This window comes from Equus asinus, chromosome 20 (assembly GCF_041296235.1).
Source record: "Equus asinus isolate D_3611 breed Donkey chromosome 20, EquAss-T2T_v2, whole genome shotgun sequence".
In the NCBI taxonomy this organism is placed as follows: Eukaryota; Metazoa; Chordata; class Mammalia; order Perissodactyla; family Equidae; genus Equus; species Equus asinus.
The window spans coordinates 102418278-102438911 of NC_091809.1; the positions used below are offsets into that span (position 1 = coordinate 102418278).

General features: G+C 46.4%; 1 protein-coding gene across 7 annotated transcripts in view; it reads left to right on the forward strand.

Moving 5' to 3' along the window:
* The window catches only part of NAV2 (neuron navigator 2), a 706055-nt gene that overhangs the window by 442794 nt on the left and 242627 nt on the right, over positions 1-20634 (forward strand). For all 7 annotated transcript variants that reach the window (XM_070491341.1, XM_044752510.2, XM_070491340.1 and 4 more), the window contains one exon: positions 13258-13310. In XM_070491341.1, coding sequence (XP_070347442.1) covers positions 13258-13310 — 53 coding nt within the window. The remainder of the gene's footprint in view (positions 1-13257; positions 13311-20634) is intronic.

The window sequence follows — 20634 nt, forward strand, 5'->3', positions numbered from 1 at the left end:
GCACGTGGGCGGAGGCTGGGCACAGCATCGCCCTGGGCCTGACGGGAGGTGCCCCAGTGGGCCTGCCTCAGAGCTCAGAGCAGACTGAGGAGGCGGGAGGTCAATTAGACGGCATTAGGCTGATCGTTGTTGCTGGCAGCCTTGGCAGCTGACTCACGACAAGAGAGAAGGCACTAGGAAAGGACAGAAGCCCCAGCCCCTTGGGCGTGTGTTGTTGTGGAAAAGTTGCTTATCCTTCAAGTATGAGAAGTGGCCCTTTGTAATTGTGGGTCTGCTCATATTGGTGGGGACTTTACCTGAAAACACAGGCCAGTTGGCCTTACCTGCAGCTTTGGGACTGTCACTGCCACTCAGAGAAAGAAGCTTTCCTGCTGTCCTAAGATTGATTTCTTAAGGCGAGCGTCCGTTGGTCCTCTTTCTCTTTCTCTCCTTTCCCCTTCCCTCCCTGTGTTAGTTTCCTCTTGATGTATAACAAATTGTGACAAACTTAGCGGCCTAAAATAACGTATGTTAACGGTCTCAGTTTCTGTGCATCAGGAATCACGCATGGCTTAGCTGGGTGCCTCTGTAAGGCTGCAGTCAAGGTGTTGACCAGGGTCGAGTTCTCATCTGGAGGCCTGACTGGGAAGGGAGTCAGGCTCACTCGGACTGTTGGCAGAATTCATTTCCTTGTAGTGATATGAGTGGGTCCTGATTTCTCACTGACTGTTGGCTGGAGGCCACCTCAACTCCTAGAAGGCCCTCTCAGCTCCTTGCCACATAGGTTTCCCAACATGGCTACTTCAATTGATTTCTTCAGTGCCAGCAAGGGAGAAAGTTTGTAGACCAAGCCTGCTAGCAAGACAGAATCTTATATAACGTAATTATGGGCGTGACATCCCACCACCTTTGCCATGTTCTCTTGGCTAGAAGCAAGTCCTATGTCCCACCACACTAAATGAGGGGGAAGTACAAGGGCTTGAATTTAAGCAGGAGGCTCCTGGGGGGTCACCTTGAGGTCTGTCCAGCACACTTCTCTTTTTCCTTTTCCTCCTCCTCCCCCTACTCTTCATCATTGCTCATACCAAGCTCTTTTAAAAATTTCTCTTATTTAATTCCTCAACATCCCTATGAAGTAGGTGGTATTCTCCCCATTTTACAGATGCGTAAACTGAGGCCCAATGAGTTTCAGTAGCCCAGTATCCCATGACTAGTCTGCAAGGGGATTCTAACCTGGGTTGGCCTGCTTCTAAAGCTTCTGTTCTTTGCCCCAATACATTATACCCCTTCTCAATGCAGAAATGCGGAACCCAGTACAAGGCTGTATCTTCCTTCACTTCGGTTCAGGAACCATTTATTGAGTACCAACTGTGTGCCAGCAGTGTGCTCCTTGCTGAGAATAAAGAGACAAATGTGCAAGGAGGAGTAGCATCTTCTTGGCAAGGTCTTCCTGGAGGAGGTGATGTACATCTGAGCTGGGTTTTGACCACATCAGGCACATGGGCCTACTCTGGCTGAGTCTTGGGGCTAAGCAGAGTGTTTCCACTGGGAACTGTCTCATCTTTCGTCACAGGGAGTAGGAGAGAGTAAGACAGGATGGTTCCGAGAGGCCTTGCTCTCATCCCAGCTCCATCCCTCCCAACTGTGGGACCTTCAAAGAGTCCTCTGCTGCCTCTGTTTCCCCATCTTTAACATGGACACAGCCATGTCTGCTTTGTCTGATCCTGTGGCAGTCTTATGAAATGCAAGGTAGGTATCAGATATGTTTGGAAACTGTGAAGTGTTCCTGCATAGCACTTGGTAGCAACTGCCTAGAAAGGTATGTGTAGAAAGACGATGAGGCCTTGGTATCAGTGTTAGAATGTGTCATGATAGATTAGTTATGTCTGTCATGGGCCTGGAAGAGGTGAATGGTAGCATGCATGTCATGAACTTACTAAACACAGTGCTATAGAAATAGAAGCTAGCACAGTTTTGATCGTTGCTCAGGAGGATACTTCTCTGAATCTGTTCGGATGACATGAAGCTCCCTAGACAGTGACCCCTCTGGGCCTGAGCTACTGGACCCTAAGTTCAGAGGCTCAAGTTAATACCAGTGACCGAGGCTGTGCCTTAAGCCACCAAGTTGCTTTCCCTCACCCTTCCAGGAGAGGCTCACTCTGCCAGGGATCCCCTAACTGAGGCCAGATATCAGTACATGCATCTCTACCATTGGCTGTGCCGGACTCACACCCTCTGCTCTGGGTGTGGAGAACGGAGACCCAGAAGATGGGGAGCTGAGAAGGCAGCTAGACATAGGAGTCTCCTGCGTGACTTCTTCCCTAGATCGTCTGTCAGCCGGCCCAGAGCATTTAATCTCAGAGTGTCTTGTGAACACAGATTTCTTAGGGAGGGAGGGGGAGCAGCATTTTCTGACCAGGATGCTGAACTATTCCTCAGTTGTACTCTTTACATCTGAAGTCCATGCTTTCCTCCACACATGTGCATTGAAAAATGTGGAAAGCTATGTTTGTATGTGTACATGTATTTCATATATACGTGTGTGTATGTGTGTGTGTGTATATATGTCTATGGGTTTATCCCTCTCTCTGTTTATCTGCCTATCTAAAATTTTCCGAGAATTGGAGTCCTGGTGACTCCATTTGGTTCTGGACAGAATTCTAGTGGCTGCAGTTCTCTTGGGCTGATGAGACATACTGCCCATGCTCTGATACCTTTCTCAGCTCCCCCAGACAGCTGGAGGGACCCTCCTCTGTCGTTCCACTGGCTGCTGTGTTGGGCCTGGGTCTGAGTCATCTTCCTTTCTGAGTTCCCAGCACTTAGCATGGTGCCTGGCATGCAGTGATGTTTCAGAAGAGTCGAGAGGATTAGGGATGAGAATTTTGTGCACGGCAGCCCCTGCTTCTGTAAGCCTGGGTTGGATTGTTTCCAACAGGGGCCCAGGTGTTTCCCCTTCTCAGCATTTAGGATTCTTCTGAACATTCCTCTAAACTGTGTGTCACACCCTCCTTCTTTGCAGGATTCTCTGCTGAGCTCTCAACTGTTAGGTTTGGAAGGGACTTTTAAAAGCCCCAACCTGATGCATGAGTTGCTTCTATGAAAAGCAGTTAGCAGACTCTTAAATACTTCTTGTGATGGGCAGCTTACTGCCTCCTTAGGCAGCTAGTTCTGATGATGGGGAGTTGGAATCCTTCAAAAGTTCTTCTTTCACTACGTGAAAATCTGCCTCCCTTGGTGGTGTCTCCCTACAAGTACTAGCTCTGCCCTCTAGGGCTACAAAGAACAATCTAATCAGAGACAATCAGAGCATCAAAACAATTGAGGACAGTTGTGGATTGTAACCATGGAATAAAACAGGTATCTATAAGTCTCTACTGATAAATAAATAAGTATATCTATGGAAGAGAAGAGAGGGCTCAGGGTACAGGAGAACAGTGACAAATAACATGTTGAGGGAGCAACCGTGATGATAAAGATGGCTTAAGGCAAGAATCAGAGATGTGTCAAGATGGCAGCACAGGTGGACTCTGAGCTCACCTTCTCCCATGGACACAACAAATTTACAACTACTCTGGGAACAGTTATCCAAGAGAGAACTGAAAACTGGATAAAAAGAACCCCTGGAACAAGGGACAGTCCTGACTCAGGTGGAAGAGCCAGAAATTCCTTTCAGGCTAGAAAAAAGCCAGCTTCACAAGCTGTGGAGCCTCATGGTGGGCCAGGAGCAATCCTAAGGTACACAGCCTTCCCTGGAGGAGCCAGGAGATCTGAGCGGGGGAGCTGCTGCTATAAGCATCCTTTGGACTCAGCACAACTGAGACGAGTGTCATAATATCTGACTTTGCTGGCTACTAACAACAACTGGGAATATGCCCAGAAAAGCTGTTGGACATAAGGGGAAAAAAGCTGGTGCTTAACGAGCCCACATGCAATTTCACCTGTTTTGGAAGGCAACCTAAAATCACCAGCAAGAAAGATGCACAGTCCTTTGGTGAAAAGAGACTCACTTCATAGGCTCTGGGTGGGTGCATCTTGGTGAGAGGTGAGACCTCTCTAGAGACTGAGACATTGGCAGCAGCCATTGTGGTGACCTGGTACAGGTGTGCTGACACAGACACTGGCAGATGCCATTGGAGTTCTTCTCCTGGGCTGTGAGCCCAGGGTCTGCCCCATGCACTAGAGCACTGATTTAATCCACTTGAGCCAAGGCTGGCAGCCTGCCCTAGGGACTGGTCTCACTCAACAGCAAGCCTTCAGGCAACTTGTGGGCCCACATAGGCTGGGTGCCTGGATCCTCTGCAGCTAGATGACTTGGTTAGTCTCTGTGGGGCAGGGTGTGCATGAGGAGTGGGTAGAATGTGGAGGGCATTGGTGGGATGTGTGGGGCCTCTGCAGTGGGGCGACTCAGTCCGCTACAGGAGATTGGGGTGCATGCATGGGACAGGACTTTTTTGATGGTGTGTGGCCCTGTGGGCCATGGGGCTTGTCAGCTGCTGCAGACTTGTGCTTCTCAAACAGCAACATAGGGGATTGGCCCCACCTTCTAAAGCCTGAAACAATTGGATGCTCCTGTGTCTGAGGCCAGCCCCACTCAGCTGCAATCCTGAGAGAGCTGACAAGAGTCTTGCAGTCTGGAGGCCCACAGCAATTGTAAGTCCCTGAGCCTAGCAACCAGCCACATTGGGGGCCTACTCACTTAACAGAAAAACTACAACAGGGCTGTGCTATTAGCCCTTGCAGCCAACTGTGCTGGGGCTTCCCACACCTGTAAAGTGACTGAGGGGTCCATAGCAGCCACATGCAGCTGAGAATTACAACCGGCCAGCCAGGGGGACAGCATAGCCTCCCTGGGTACCTGCAGCAAGAGCAACCCTGCCACAGCAGAAGGACAAATGTAGCTCACACAGGGGTCACTCCTGGAACATTTGGAACTGGTGATGAGAGGGAAGCACACTGCTGGGCCTCATAGCGTATCTCTTACATAAGGCCACCTCTCCAAGATCAGGAGACGTAGCTGACCCACCAAATACTTAGATATAAGCACAGAGAAACAGGCAAGATGGGGAGGCAAAGGAATACATTGTAAGTAAGGGAACAGAATAAAACCCCCCCAAAAGAATTAAATGAAGCAGAAATAAACAATCTCTCTGGCAAAGAGTTCAAACAAAAAGTCATAAGGATTCTCAGTGATTTTTGGAGAAGATTGGATGAACTCAGTGAGGATATAAACACAGAATTGGAAAATATAAAAAAACTAATCAGAAATGAAGAATACAATACTGGGAATGAAAAATTCACTAGAGGGACTCAGTAGCAGAGTAGATGATACAGAAGAACGGATCAGTGAGCTGGGAAAAAAACTAGGGGAAATCACCCAAGCTGAACAGATAAAAGAGAAAAGAATTAAAAAGAATGAGAACAGTCTAAAGGAACTCTGGGACAACGTCAAGCATACTGATATCTGTGTTATAGATGTCTCAGAAGGAGAAGAGAGATAAAGGGGCAGAGAATCTATTTGAAGAATTAATAGCTGAAAACTTTCCTAGCCTAAGGAAGAAAACAGATATCCAGGTACAGGAAGCAGAGAGAGCACCAAACAAGATAAACCCAAAGAGGCCTACACCAAGGCACATTGTAATGAAAATGTCAAGAATTAAAGAGAGCATCCTAAAAGCTGCAAGAGAAAGGTAACAAGTTGCATACAAAGGAAACCCCACAAGGCTATCAGCTGACTTCTCAGCAGAAACCTTACAGGCTAGAAGGGAGCGGCATGATATATATAAAGCGCTGAAAGGAAAAAACCTACAGCCAAGAATACTCTACCTGGCAAGGTTATCACTCAGAATGAAAGGAGAGATAAAGAGCTTCCCAGACAATCAAAAATTAAGGGAGTTTATCACTAAGAAACTAGTTTTACAAGAAATGCTAAAGGGACTTATTTAAGTGGGAAAGAGAAGACCAAAAATAGGAATAAGAAAATTATCAAAGAAAAAGCAATAAAAGTCACTGGTTAAGGCAAAAATACAGTAAAGTTAGCAGATCAGCCACCTATGAAGATAATATGAAGGTCAAAAGACAAAAGTACTAAAATTATCTGTTTCCATGATAAGAGGGTAATAGAGACACACACAAAAGGTTAGATATGATATCAAAACATAAATTGTGGGAGGAGCGGAGTAAAAGAATAGAACTTTTAGAAAGAGGTCAAACTAAAGAGGACATCAACTTACTATAGATTGCTATATACATAGGCTATTATATATATATCATATTATATATGATATGTAATCACAAACCAGAAAGTTATAATAAGTACACAAAAAATTAAGAGAAAGGAACCCAAACATAATACTAAAGAATGCCCTCAAACCACAAGGGAAGAGAACAAGAGAAGAAGAAAGGAACAGAGAAGAACTACTAAAACCCCCAGAAAAAAAGTGACAAAATGGCAATAAGCACATACCTACCAATAGCTACTTTAGATGTCAGTGGACTAAATGCTCCAAATGCTCCAATCAAAAGGCATAGGGTGGTCAATTGAATAAATAAACAAGACCCATATATATGCTGCACACAAGAGACACACTTCAAACCTAAGGACACTCACAAACTGAAAGTGAAAGGATGGAAAAAGATACTCCATGCAAATGGCAAAGAAAAGAAAGCTGGGGTAACAATACTTATATCAGACAAAATAGACTTTAAAACAAAAACTGTAACAAGAGACAAAGAAGGGCACTACGTAATGATAAAGGGAACAATCCAACAAGAGGATATAACACTTGTAAATATCTATGCACCACACATAGGAGTAACCTAAACATATAAAGCAATTATTAACAGACATGAAAGGAGAAATAGACAGTAACACAATAATAGTAGGGGACTTTTAATATTCCACATATACCAGTGGATAGATCATCCAAACAGAAGATCTATAAGGAAACATTGGCCTTAAATGACACATTAGACCAGATGGACTTAGTAGATATATACAGAACATTCCATCTAGAAACTGCAGAATACACATTCTTTTCAAATGCCCATGGAACATTCTCCAGGATTGCTTACATAATAGGCCACAAAACAAGTCTCAATAAATTTAAGAAGATCGAAATAATGCCATGCATCTTTTCTGACCACAAAGGTATGAAACTAGAAGTCAACTACAGGAAGAAAATCAGAAAAGCCACAAATTTATGGAGATTAAACAAAATGCTACTGAACAACGATTGGGTCAATGAAGAAATCAAAGGTGAAATCAAAAAATACCTGGAGACAAATGAAAATGAAAATACGATGTGCCAAAATTTATGGGATACAGCAAAAGCAGTTCTAAGAAGGAAGCTTATAGCAATACAGAGCTACCTCAACAAACAAGAAAAATCCCAAATAAACACTCTAACAGTGCACCTAAAGGAACTGGAAGAAGAAGCACAAAGACCAAAATCAGTAGAAGGAAGGAAATAATAAAAATCAGAGCAGAAATAAATGAGACTAAAAAAAAAAACAGAAAAAAATCAATGAAACCAAGAGCTGGTTCTTTGAAAAGATAAAAAAATTGACCGGGGGCTGGCCCCATGGCTGAGTGGTTAAGTTCACGTGCTCTGCTCCTGCAGCCCAGGGTTCTGCCAGTTTGGATCCTGAGCACAGACATGGCACCACTCATCAGGCCGTGTTGAGGCGGCACCCCACATGTCACAACTAGAAGGATTCACAACTAAAATATGCAGCTATGTACTAGGGGGATTTGGGGAGAAAAGGCAAGAAAAAAATTGACAAAACTTTAGCTAGACTCACCAAGAAAAAAAGGGAACGCTCAAATAAATAAAATCAGAAATGGAAGAAATTAGAACGGACATCTCGGAAATACAAAAGATTATAAGAGAATACTACGAAAAGCTATATGCCAACAAATTGGATAATCTAGAAGAAATGGACAAATACTTAGAATCATACAACCTTCCAAAACTGAATCAAGAAGAAATAGAGAATTTGAGTAGACCAATCACCAGGAAGGAGATCAACACAGTAATCAAAAACCTTCTAAAAAATAAAAGTCCAAGACCAGATGTCTTTCCTGGTGAATTCTACCAAACATTCAAAGAAGACTTAATGATGTCATCTACACAGGAATTGAAATATAATGACATACACTTGAAATTTATATGTTATAAACCAGTGTTACCTCAGTAAAAAAAGAGAGAAGAATCATCAGTGGCTGCTGCATTTCAAAGTTTGAGGAGGACCAGACTATTTGCATGGTCTTCAAGTGTCTCTCCACTGATGGCTTGTTAGTTGCAAGGGGAAATACAATAACCACACATGGGAGAAGCCCGACACCTTGACCAGGTGATCAAAACTACATCAGTGGTAAGGGATGTCATGTGCTTCCTGATGTGATACCCCGAGAACACAGCATCACTTATGTTGAACACCAGTCAGAGATCGAAAGCCTGAAACTAATCATGAGGAATCTCAGGCAAAACCGATTGGGGGAACATTCTATGAAAAAAAACCCAAAAAAAACAAAAAACCAAAAAACTGGCCTGTATTGTTCCAAAACATCAGTGCCGTGAAAGACAGAGGCTGAGAAATTGTTCCAGAATAAAGGCGACTAAAGAGAAATGAGTAAATGCACTGTGTGACCCTGGACTGGGGAATAAAATGCTATAAAGGACCTTTTTGTTTTAATTGGCAGAATTGGAATTATATCAATGGTAAACTTTCTGTATTTCATAATTGTATTTTTAGATAGTATCTTTGTTCTTTGGAAATACAAAGTATAAGGGATGAAGGACGTAGTCTATGTAGCCTACATTAAAATGATTTAAAAAAAAAATGTGTTCCTATGCAGCAAAAGGCGGGGGAGAGGATGGGAATGGATGAAAGAATGTGGGAATTCCCTGTGCTATTCCATAACTTTTCTGTAAGTTTGAAGTTATTTCAAAATAAAAAGTTAGAAAACACATCTAAATGAAGGCCCATCAAAACTTCCAGGCAGGGAGATTGTCTCTTTTGAGGGACAACCTCTTTCCAGGCCCAGGGGGAGTAGAGAGCATGAAGATTAAGGACCAGTGGTGCTAGGAGACCTGACCCACGATGGGGGCAGGGGAGATCCAGGAAAGGTTCCTCGAGGAATTCACCTGTAAGCCAAGACCTCAAACTTGGCATTGGTCAGGTGCGGTTAGCTAGGTGAAGCGGTCAGGGAGAGTGTTCCTGGTGGAGGAAGTAGGGTGCAGAAAGTCTGGAGAGTGGAGCCAGAGGGCCAACAATGTGAAATAAGGCAGGGCTACCAAGTACAGGCCGGGGAGTCCGGGCTTTAGCCTGAGAACAAGGCCAGTGGTTGAAGAGCTGATTTTCAGGTTGGGGAGGGACATGATCAGATGTGTGGCCTGAAGAAACCCTTAAATGCTTTTCACACACACTGCTCCTAAGTCTTCATCTGGCCCAGCTAGATCCTAGGATCGATGGATCGATCCTGGGAGCTGAGCTTCCTAGATAGTGGGATTGTCTGGGGCCCGTGCTTTTCCATCGTTGCCTTCGCCCTGTTAGGCAGAGAGGGACTTTCTGCTGCTGCCTTTCAGTGCCCTTGCTTTAGAGACTGAGGGTTGGGTCTCTGTGTTCAACCTCTTATTAGTGTGATTATCTTCCTGAGTCATGAGCTGCCCGAAGCTGGCAGTTGCCTGCCAGCCCATCATGGGGCCATCACCGTGAGTTATTAGAGAGGTTTACGAGGCCAGGATAAACAGCATGAATCAAGAGGGAGAGACAGGCCTGCCTCCTCCCGCTTACATTGCTGTCACTCAGTGAGGGTGCCAGTGGGGGCTGGAGTCAGGGAAGGAGGGAGGGGGTGAGGGAGAGGGCGAAGGAGGGAAACAGCATGGACGAGAGAGGATTGGAAGGAGGAGGAGGTGAAGACGGATGGGAAAAGATGTCCCGGTAGAGGTGAAGAGAGCTGAGAGCAGCTTATTTGCCTCCACCATTTGGGCTGCCTCTGAGCACAACCAGGAAATTCAGACAACACGTAGGACTGTACCTTCTCTCCATTGATGACCTATTGTGATCCCGTGACCTTGGGTGAGTCATCGGCCTTTCTGGGCAGCTGGTTTCTCTCTCCCCCCATTGGGAGGGCTGCCAACTGCCCTGTGCACATGCAGAGATGCCACGCATAGATGCATGGGCTGTTGACATGCTCTGAACCCTTCAGAGATGATCTTTTAAAAAGTAATGAGCTTGATGCTGCTGCTCTTATATAAAAAGTGCACTGATGCCTTCCCGTCACTAACTTGTCACCTTGTGTGCAGACAGGTTACTGCATTAGTGACTAAAGAACATTCCAGAATAAATAAATTACTACTGGCACTTAGGGATGCCAGTTTTAATCGCAGTTGAGGACTTTGAGGACAAATGCCTTTGCTTCTTTGGTTATCTGTTTGGGGGCTGGAGCCAGAGACCCCCTACCCCGAGTTAATAAATTCAGCTCTGCAGTCCAAGCTCTTCTTAGCAGCAGAACCAGAGCTGCTAGGATTGCTCTAAGTATTTATGACAACCATAGAAACTCTTGAGAATTTAAGTAAAGAAGTATTTAAATTACATGAAATTGGAAATAAGGAGGTCCGAGACTTGTTTTGCATTTTTTTTAAGTATTTACTTTGAGTTTGGGCTTGGTCATTTGATTGATCTCTTCCCATGTATTCTTTAGAGCGTCAGAAATAGGTGCGCCCCAGTGGTTTATTTTGAATGCTGTAAAATGCAGCGTTAGGCTTCGTGGAGCCATGATAATTTGAATTCAGGGGACACCTGACTGTGGTTTAGGTGACAGATCATGAAAAGGAATTAGAGGAATAATTGGGACAAGCCCTTTGGTTCCGTTTATCTAGATAGCATGTGAGGGATCTTTAAAATAATTTCTTAGGATCATAGTTATTCATCCTTCACTTTAATGAGCGCTAATGACCTAATGCTGAACTGAGTATTGATCAGAATCCAATGACTTATGCTTCTAGCCATCATAAGTGTCCAATTGGCAGATAACTTGAGCGGCCTTGATTCTCAAAAGCCACATATTTTTTCCAGCATTGGATATCAAAATCCAAGGTCAGAGTGCGTGCCTGCCATAATTTCCCACGTATGAAGGAGTGCCAGTTGTCAAGGATTGTCCTTTTTTCCATCTTCAGTGTGTACATCTATATTTACAAGTGAAAGGACAGCTGCTTCAAAATAGGCAGTAAAACTTGGATTCTCAGAAATGTTCAGAATACTCATTCCTTAGTTCTGCTCTACAAATATTTATTGAGTGGCTGCTGTGTGTCAGGCACTGTCCTAAGCACTGGGGTTACAGTGGGAAATAAAGCAGATGAAAATCCGTGTTCTTGAGGCATTTACGTGCTAGTGATATGTTCTGGCTAATTGTATTTTCTGGTAACTGGGGAACAAGTATCCACGTGTCATCCCATTAAATGCCTGTCCTAGTTCTTAAGAGTTAAGAAAACTCAATTGGACCCTTACGATTGAGATCTTCCCAGATGGGTCATAAGCCTGAATGTCTGTTACTTTTGCAAATTCTAAAGAAGATGTAGATTGGGCTGAAATGTACACTGATCAGGCTGTCTCACGGTAATTAGATGTTAAAACGGTTTCTTGCCACAGTCTTGCTTTCTTATTTTCCACTCCTTGAGGTAGAAACACTGGAGAGAAAATAAACCGAACTGAGGGAATATGAGCTAAATTTAGGTTGAGGTGTTCTAATATCCTAGAGGTATGGGACACTTTAATTCTGTTATACTTTTCAGATAGTTTTTAATGTCTTTTCTCTTCATGAAACTTCAAGGCATCATATTCATTAAAATCTGATGTGATGTATTTTTTTGGAATTCAGTATTGCCAGCTTGCAGTGAGCCCTAAGGATACAAACGAGGAAAACATCTCCCCATCTGCCACTCTCACAGCATAGCTAGGGGAGGCAAGAGAAGGAGGAGTTCCACATGGGGTGATTAAGAGCAGAGATAGGTCCTGGATGCTGAGAGAACCGAGAGACCTGAGGAGGCCTCGTCCTTCTAGGGGTGGGGCATGGGTCGGGGGAGGAAGCTTATAAAGGCTTCACAGAGGACGCAAATCCTTAGTTCTTCACTGTGGAGTCCTAGCTGAGTTTCTGGGCTTAACTCAGATGGAGACATCAAAAAGGAAATTTTTATTTTATATATTTTACATAGATGATAAGAATATATATTGTTGAGTTAATAATAGCTGCCATTTACAGAACACTTACTGTGTGCTAGGCACTGTACTAAATAAGCATTTTACTGGCGCCACATAATCTTATTCTCCCAGCTCCTCCTGTGAAGTAGGTAATATTAGCTCCATTTTATAGATGAGGAAACTGTAGCCCAGAGAGGTTAAGGGGCATGGCTAAGATCACACAGTTGAGAGGCTGTGCAGCTGGGATTCATGCTGGGGTGTCTTTGCCTCCAGAGCCAGTGCCATACCCTCTACATATACTCCCTTTTTGTGGGGCTCCAGTCGCAAATTCAGCCCTTCCGCAGATGCCTTGGGGTGCATCGTGCAAGGATCCCTTCATACTTCACCATGGGGAGCCGGGCCTTTCTTCCCTGGTAATGATATTTGATTTCCAGTTAATTCAGTGCAACCTCTTTCTTTGACTTCTCTAAGTAGCTAGGTGCTATTGTGACTTCAAGAATGTGTTCCAGATCTAATTTGGACTTGCTGTGTGGCCTTGGATGAGCCAATTTTAAGTCTCCCTTGTTTTCTCTCTTTGCCATCACTTTGGGAATAGGATTATTAGTAATCCTACTAGTATCAAGCAGTGTATTTCTGGCTAAAGATGGGGTGAGATGCTGTCTTCTGTGGTGCTTGTCAACCAGGAGCTGAGTTGAGGCTGGACTGATGCACTCTGAACCACCCCATCTTTTGTGGGGAGGTTGCAGTTGCCTAAGAGCCTGAAGTGCAGTCACAGCTCAGTGCCTTTCCCAGTCTCCAGACATTTCCACGATGCCCCGTCACTGTAAGACTGTCATCAGTGCAGTTGTCTCTGCTTCAGATGACGATGACCTTGCCCCAGCTGTCCCTGGAGGACGGTGGCTTGATGAGTAAGTCCTGAAGCTTGCTAGATGCGGCTCGGTATTTCACATGCCTGCGTTGGCTGGAAAAACCCCAGCATGGGCCTTAGGACTTGGTTGGCCTCCAGGGTCTTGAACATCACTACTCAAAGTGTCTGTGGTGATTATTTATTTTTCTGACTTGTGTTTTCTTTTTCAGCAAATGAAAAGATTGAAGACATCAATGGCTGTCCGAAGAACAGATCGCAAATGGTAAGTGGTACACGGGGTAGGGAGTGTTTGTGTTATGTTAGTAAGCCCTGCCTCTAAATGATATTGACCATCTTGAAAACATTCACACCACCAGCTTTACTCTAGGGGATTATATTAATAAACTAACAGCCATTTCCAAGTATCCGTGGTCTGCTTCTCTGACATTTGTTGGCATTTACTGAAAAATGGTTGTGATTTTTACGTAGATCGTGAGACAATGAAAATGAAATATTGTCCTTGCTCTTGGAAACAAATTATGCAGAACTGGTGCAAATACACACTTGTTTAAAACTCGGGCTCTTCTGACTCGCTTTGCTTTCTCAAAGACCCACAGCAGTTTCTGTTTGTGCACAGTGCTGGGCCACAGAGGAGGGATGGTCTCTTACTGCTCAGGAACTGGAGCGTGTGGTCTGAGTGCCTATAAAGGTTGGAATGATGTGAAATGAGAACTGTGACAGGAAACGTGAAACGTATGATCATATGCATTCCCAACATCACCTTGACAAGTGGTCTTCTCTCTGGTGTGATACACTTACGCTCTGATATTATAGCTTAAAAAAAAAAAACCCAAAACAAACTTTTAAAAATCTAATCTTGTTGCATGTCCTGCACATAAATTTTGAATTAAAATTCACCATCACTGTTGAGTTCAGAAAACATTAGATTGTGATGCCCTAGGTGCTTAGCTTTTCCCCTCAAAGCGCTTTTTAATACACAAAGAATTTCTTTTTTAAAGATTGGCACCTGAGCTAACAACTGTTGCGAACCTTTTTTTTTCCTGCTTTTTCTCCCCAAATCCCCCCGGTACATAGTTGTATATCTTAGTTGCACGTCCTTCTAGTGTGTCATGTGGGACTCTGCCTCAACGTGGCCTGATGAGCCATGCCATGTCCACGCCCAGGATCCGAACCAGAGAAACCCTGGGCTGCCACAGCGGAGCATGCAGACTTAACTGCTTGGCCATGGGGCCGGCCGCAACACAAAAAATTCTCAGAATCTGTTAAGGTGATGCTAATACCTGTTTAAAATATGAAGGTGGCAACTTAAGGACAACTTTTTTTTCTGGATATTAATTTGCTTCCGGAAATCTAAAAAAAGACATAATTTGTTTTTCTAACCTCACCCACTCCCTTTGAGAAAGCACAATTTGGTAGCCTCATTCCAGAATACGCCAGAGTGATTGGCATTCCTCCGGTTAGCTATTTAATTTTCTGAATTGTTTGTTATCCCAATGAGTTGGACAGAGACCCTTTTCAGGCAACTTCTTTTTGTACACGGAAAGTTTTTTATTATAAAGAGGAGTGAGTGTGTGTGTTCGGTGGGGGGGGAATCATTTTCCAGTTTACATTCTGAGACAAGTTTCTCTTTTTCGGTTGTTCCATTGGAGATTGTCTCCTTTTTGTTTGATCCAGAGAGCGACCCCTCCTTACACAGCAAAGTCACCATGCAGACATCTCACGGCGGCTTCGCCTTTTGGAAAAGCTTGGCAGCTATTTCTGCTAGAGCTACCGCAGCTGTCTAGTGTATTAATAATTGAGAAAATTTGGAAGAGAGAAGACTTGATTTTAGTGCAAGCATTTTACACATGCAGTCATATCTTCACATGGAAGAGATGCAGGATTTCCCCTGGGATGGACATTGATGAATTTGCCCCAGCCCGTTCTAATGCATATGTAGAGCTGACATTTGAAGGCACTGAACCTTTTATTCTATTTGGTGCATTCATGTTTCATTTGCCTTCTGTTGGAGGCGTTGTTGTTAAAGTCCACTTTCAAGCTTATGAAATAATATTGTCACCTCGGATTCTTCTATGCGAATTTAGTACCGTATGCAAATATGTTATTTATAAATGCTACCATAGCACCAATGTAATTTTTGTGGTTTCTCCATAACTCTTTCAGCTGTGGAAGTATTGGGTTTTTTTTTGGTTTTTGGTTTTTTAAAAAGACACTTCTTTTTTTTTAAGATTTTTTATTTTTTTCCTTTTTCTCCCCAAAGCCCCCCAGTACATAGATGTATATTCTTGGTTGTGGGTCCTTCTAGTTGTGGCATGTGGGATGCTGCCTCAGCGTGGTTTGATGAGCAGTACCACGTCCGCGCCCAGGATTCGAACCAACGAAACACTGGGCCGCCTGCAGCGGAGCGCGCGAACTTAACCATTCAGCCACGGGGCCAGCCCCAGGAAGTATTGTTTTTTTCATGGACTATGTTTTTTTTAGAACTCAGGAATATAAAATCCTATAATTGTCTGTGATAATTAGTTCCAGCTTGGAGGCAAGGAGGCAGACATGGTCTGGTGGTAAACATAGTAGAGAATAGTTCGGCATACAGGACGTGGGTCCAGGAAAATGTAAGAACCTCTACCGCAGTCATTCCATTTGTAGGAAATGAGAAAGATGATGATAAGGACAACAGGGCCATTGTCCTTTCCTCTACATCACAAAACAATGACAAATCCGTAAGGCAGAACTTCCCTAGGGGACACAGGAAGTGCTTCTTACAGGCGAGCATGTGTGTTCTGGCTAGTGGGACACCTGTGTGTGTGTGTGTGTGTGCGCACACACACATATATACAAAGTTAAAGCATTTCTACCCATCAGAAGCATAATTTGGGAATATGGCATAGCGAATGAGCCACCATGTCGAGATTCCTAGAAGTTTAAACTCCCAGTTAGGCTTTACTTGAGGTGGCCGATGATAAAGACGTGTTGTTGTTGTTTGCTGAACATTGCCTGTTTTGGGGAGACAAGAGGGGACGGTAAATGGAGAGCCCCGTGTTGACAGAAGGAAGGTGACACACAATGAGGTGAGACCTTGGAGAGTGCACCTTTTGGGAGGGTAGCTGACTCCCTTGAAAACCATCAGCATGGAGTCAGTGTGCTCACTCCCTCAGTAACCAGAGCATCTTCAGGGGCCTTTCATAAAGGAGACAAAAGCAACCTTGTTTCAGAGCAGGAGGAATGGGTGCTGTTCCAATTTTCAAGGGGCAAATTCGTTTAGTCAACTGATTGGTGGGTAGGAACATAAGCTTTGAGTTTGTGCGTAGGAGGCCTCTCTCCCACCCCGTCACTTGTGCTCCTCCTCCTGACCCCCTAGGCTGCCCTGGATTTCTGTTCTCTAACTCCTGCACTCCAGGCTCTGCTTCAAGTCCTTCTCTCTTCCCAGAGGATGGGGAAGTGAAATCAGACACCTGTGGCATACGGACTAGAGAATTCCAGGGACATTGATGCACAAACATTGCGGGCGTGGCATTGCATACTTGTAGGTATCAATCAGCATACATTCACAGACAGCCAGCTAATGCCAGGCACAGTGCAAGGCCAAGGGAATACACAGGTGAAGATGATGTGCTCCCTGCCCGCAAGGGACTCAGTGATGAGTGGGCAGGAGACCAGAGAACAAATAGAACAACAGAACAGAGCAGCTGCTCCCACAGACATCTGCATGCACAGTGGGGACCCATTCCACCCTGGCACAAGGGGACGTTTAAGAATAACTTTTAAGGGGTGGGTCTTGAAAGTCAAGAGGGTTCACCACAGGGGAATGGTGGGTGGAAGAGGATTTCCATTTCTGGAGACTCTGTTGACCTGAGGATGTCACGGGCCTGCAGAGGGAGAGTTTGCAACATTTGTTCATTGATCTACCGAAGTGCCATAAGCTGTGTCTGCTGAGACTCTTCTGGCCTCCCTGCTATGTCAGCCCTTTGCCCTGTGGTGTCTGAGGGGAGGGATGGGGCATGGAAGAGCCCAGAGCACAACAGACCCCATAGGCACAGCTGTCTTTTCAGACCTGGGACAAGTCTTTATTCATCGTCACTACACATGTCTCATCTTGTAGAGCAACCCCCATTGGATCCCGGAGCAAAGTGTTCTAAAGGAAAATACCCACGGTCATCAGCTCCCATGGAGGGAAGTTCAGCCCTGGGATCTGGGAAATGAAATGCCACCTGGTGGGAAATGGCAGTTAATGTTTTTAACATCTGCACTAACGTGTGCTTTAAGGTCTACGAGCACTTCTGCTCCCATGAGTGCATTTGAGCCTCCTGACCCTGCTGGGGATCTGCAGGACACTCCCCTCTTGCCTGGGAAGGGACTGAGGCGCTGGGTAGTGGAGGACTGTCCCCAGGGAGAGGCAGATCCCAAACCATCAGCATCTCCCATAACCCTCTCATAGAGGCCTGTGTGATATGGGACTGTGCTGGGGTCCAAAGGCAGAGACAGATGGCAGTGACTCCCCTTTCCCCAGCATGCCTGGCCTCAGCTTGGGTTTAAGGAGTCCTTTGCCCTGTATCACTCTGACCTAGATATATTTGGGGTCAAATCCTTGGAGATGGAGCTGTAGAAACAACACTCCCAGCCCCACCCCCAGTCCGTCCATTTGGCCCTTGAATAAGTTGGTGTGTGTGCGTCAGAGCGGGTTAAAGTGTTCCATCTGTTTAGCATTGCCATGGCGACCTGGGGGCATCTTTCTGGCTTTCAAGTGGTGTGTTCTGCGGAGTTCTGCGTTGCTTTGGAAGGAGAGACGTTGCTTGGAGTGCGGCCAGCAGGTGCCGGGGCTGCGGCGCCTCACTCCTTGAACCCACTGTCCTCCAAGACCCAAGACACGGGCTCGCTTGGGAGCCCAGGAATGGCTGCCGCATGGGGTGGCTTTCTTTTTTATCTGTCACTGTTTTAAGCGGCTTGGCTTTCTGTTGTTGGTTAGGAGAGGTGCGGAGTTAGGGAGGCCTGCTGGCCCTTCGGCAGGGAGCGCAGGCCTGGTCTCCCCTGGGGCTGGGCTGGCTGCTCGCAGGCCTGGGGGCGTCTGGGGCCTCCTCCTCCCAGGAAGTCCTCTGCCTTCTTCCCTTAGTGCGGCCAGACGGAGGGCCAGCCTGGGCTGGGGACCCAGACAGGCCAAGTTGGAGTGTCTTGTCCTCTGTCTGTGGCCTTGAGCTGGTGATTTAACCTTTGGAAGCCTCCACTTCCTGTTCTGTGAAGTGGCATTGGTGATAGTACAAACCTCATAAAGTTTCTGTGAGGACCGGTGAGGCGTTCAAGGCGATAATGGGTAATAGTAATTAAAATGATAAGAGAACTGAAGCCTGTGGTGTGTTTGCCTTGTGCCCAGCGCCCTTCCAAGTGCTTCACAAGTCCCTCTTGGCTCCTCCTTGAAGGTGGGTGAGCCCGTGTTCCCAGCATGTGGTCGGCACTCGAGACACAGCAGTTTCTATGGTGACGATAGAAACAGTTAACGGTTATTCATGTGCCTGGGGACATGGAACCCTTTGGAAATCCCAGAAAAGCTACGAGCCCTCTCCTCCTCAGACGGCACGTACTCCAGAATGTTGTATATAGTCTGAGCAGGTCCTGGAGCCCAGAGGCTGGCCCCCGTGCGCCCTGGGGCTCCACAGACCCCGGCTCAGTGCCCCTGCTGCTTAGGGCACAGCTCTGCTCCTCACCGTGTCCTTTCAGGGCCCCCTGTGGAAAATGCCAGCACCTGGGTTCTCAAGACAATAGGAGCTTGCACTTAGACACAGAGAAGGACAGGGCAGTGGTTTCAAACTTCTGTTCCACGAGCAGAGCTCCTCTTCTTCCCCAGATAAAGTCTGACCTGGGACCCCCCATTAGGAAGCCATAACCCCTGAGTTGTGGCTCTAAGTAGGAGTGGGCAGCCCAGAGCAGAGCCACCTGAGCCGCTCCGTCTCGCCTGCCCCTCCCCCGCCCACTGGTGCAGCCACCCCTGCTGTCCAGGTTCAGAGGCCAGCACCTGGGAGGACAGTGTGATGAGGCCTAGGCACTCGTACTGGGCATCAGCTTCCCTCTCTGCACCTGCGTCTAGCCCTCCCTCCTGTGGTCCAGCCCTCCCTCCTGGGTCCAGCCCTCCCTCCTGTGGTCCAGCCCTCCCTCCTGTGGTCCAGCCCTCCCTCCTGGGTCCAGCCCTCCCTCCTGTGGTCCAGCCCTCCCTCCTGGGTCCAGCCCTCCCTCCTGCGTCCAACCCTCGCTCCTGTGGTCCAGCCCTCCCTCCTGTGGTCCAGCCCTCCCTCCTGTGGTCCAGCCCTCCCTCCTGGGTCTGTCCCGCCCTCGCTCCTGTGGTCCAGCCCTCCCTCCTGTGGTCCAGCCCTCCCTCCTGGGTCCAGCCCTCGCTCCTGTGGTCCAGCCCTCCCTCCTGGGTCCAGCCCTCGCTCCTGCGTCCAGCCCTCCCTCCTGTGGTCCTCCAAAGTCTCCTCTATGAAGAGAGATCATCAGACTAGGTCTTCCTTTTCACCTGTGACCTCTGGAGGTTGCAAAGCATCATGGCTAAGAGCTGGCTCTGAAGGCTGACTGCTGGTAACCCAGGGCTGTTCTTAGTCTCTTGGGGGACCAGCTTCTATAACAGGGATGGCAATAGTACCTGCCTCACAGGTGGTTTTACGGCTTACATGAGTGAGTCTGTATGAAGTGCCAGCACACTGCTGGGCACAGAGGGCCACTCAGTAGATGTTAGCTTTTCATATGATGTTGATTTTTCAAGATAACTAGGTGTTTTTAAAGAAACAGACATGTTTCAAGAATGGCCAGCCCCACCTTTGGGTGGGGAGTTGGTTAGTGCGGCCCTGGATAATCCACGTGGCCTCTCAGCGCTTCCACTTCCCTCCTGGAAAATGGAGAATGACAGCACATCACGGGCCTATTGTGAGGTTTCAGAGAGAGAATTTACCTTCACAGAGCACTCACGGTGCATGTGTGAAGAGCTTTCCCTAATTATTATGGTTCCTCCTCAAAACAGCCCTATGAAGTCGGTGCAATTATTGTTTCCATTTTGCACACTAAGACTGAAGCTTGAAAAGGTCATTTTTTGCCCCAGATTACTCATCTGGCAGGCAGAAGTGATGTTCGAACCCAAGTCTGTCTAGGTTAAGAGCCTGTGACAGTGTTCACTTCCGGGACAGAGAAGGGGTGTGACAAAAATAGTCTCCACCTCAGTGATCCTGTTCTCCATAGTTTTCATTTGTAGATGCAGCAGAATCAGCTGGGAGTTCGTGAGAAGGGAGGAGATTGAGTATTTCTGGAATGGGCCTGAGTTGACCTGTTCATGGGAACTCAAGAGCTAAAAAAGGAGCAGTGAAAGGCAGCCTCACGGGATGGCCGCAAAGAGGCCTGGCGCCAGGTACCCCTGATGGCCTTCTCCACAGAGCTTCCTGGGCCAGGGAAGGCCATTTGCAACAAGATCAGGTTTCCAGGCCTCGTGACCTTGAGTCCTCCCAACAGCTGCCAGAAAGCCGGCCACATGCCTGGGGAGTGTCTGAGTTCCTTGGGCAGCTGAGTTGCCTCTTTCCTGGGCCCCTGGGCCTATTTTTACACAGCCTTAA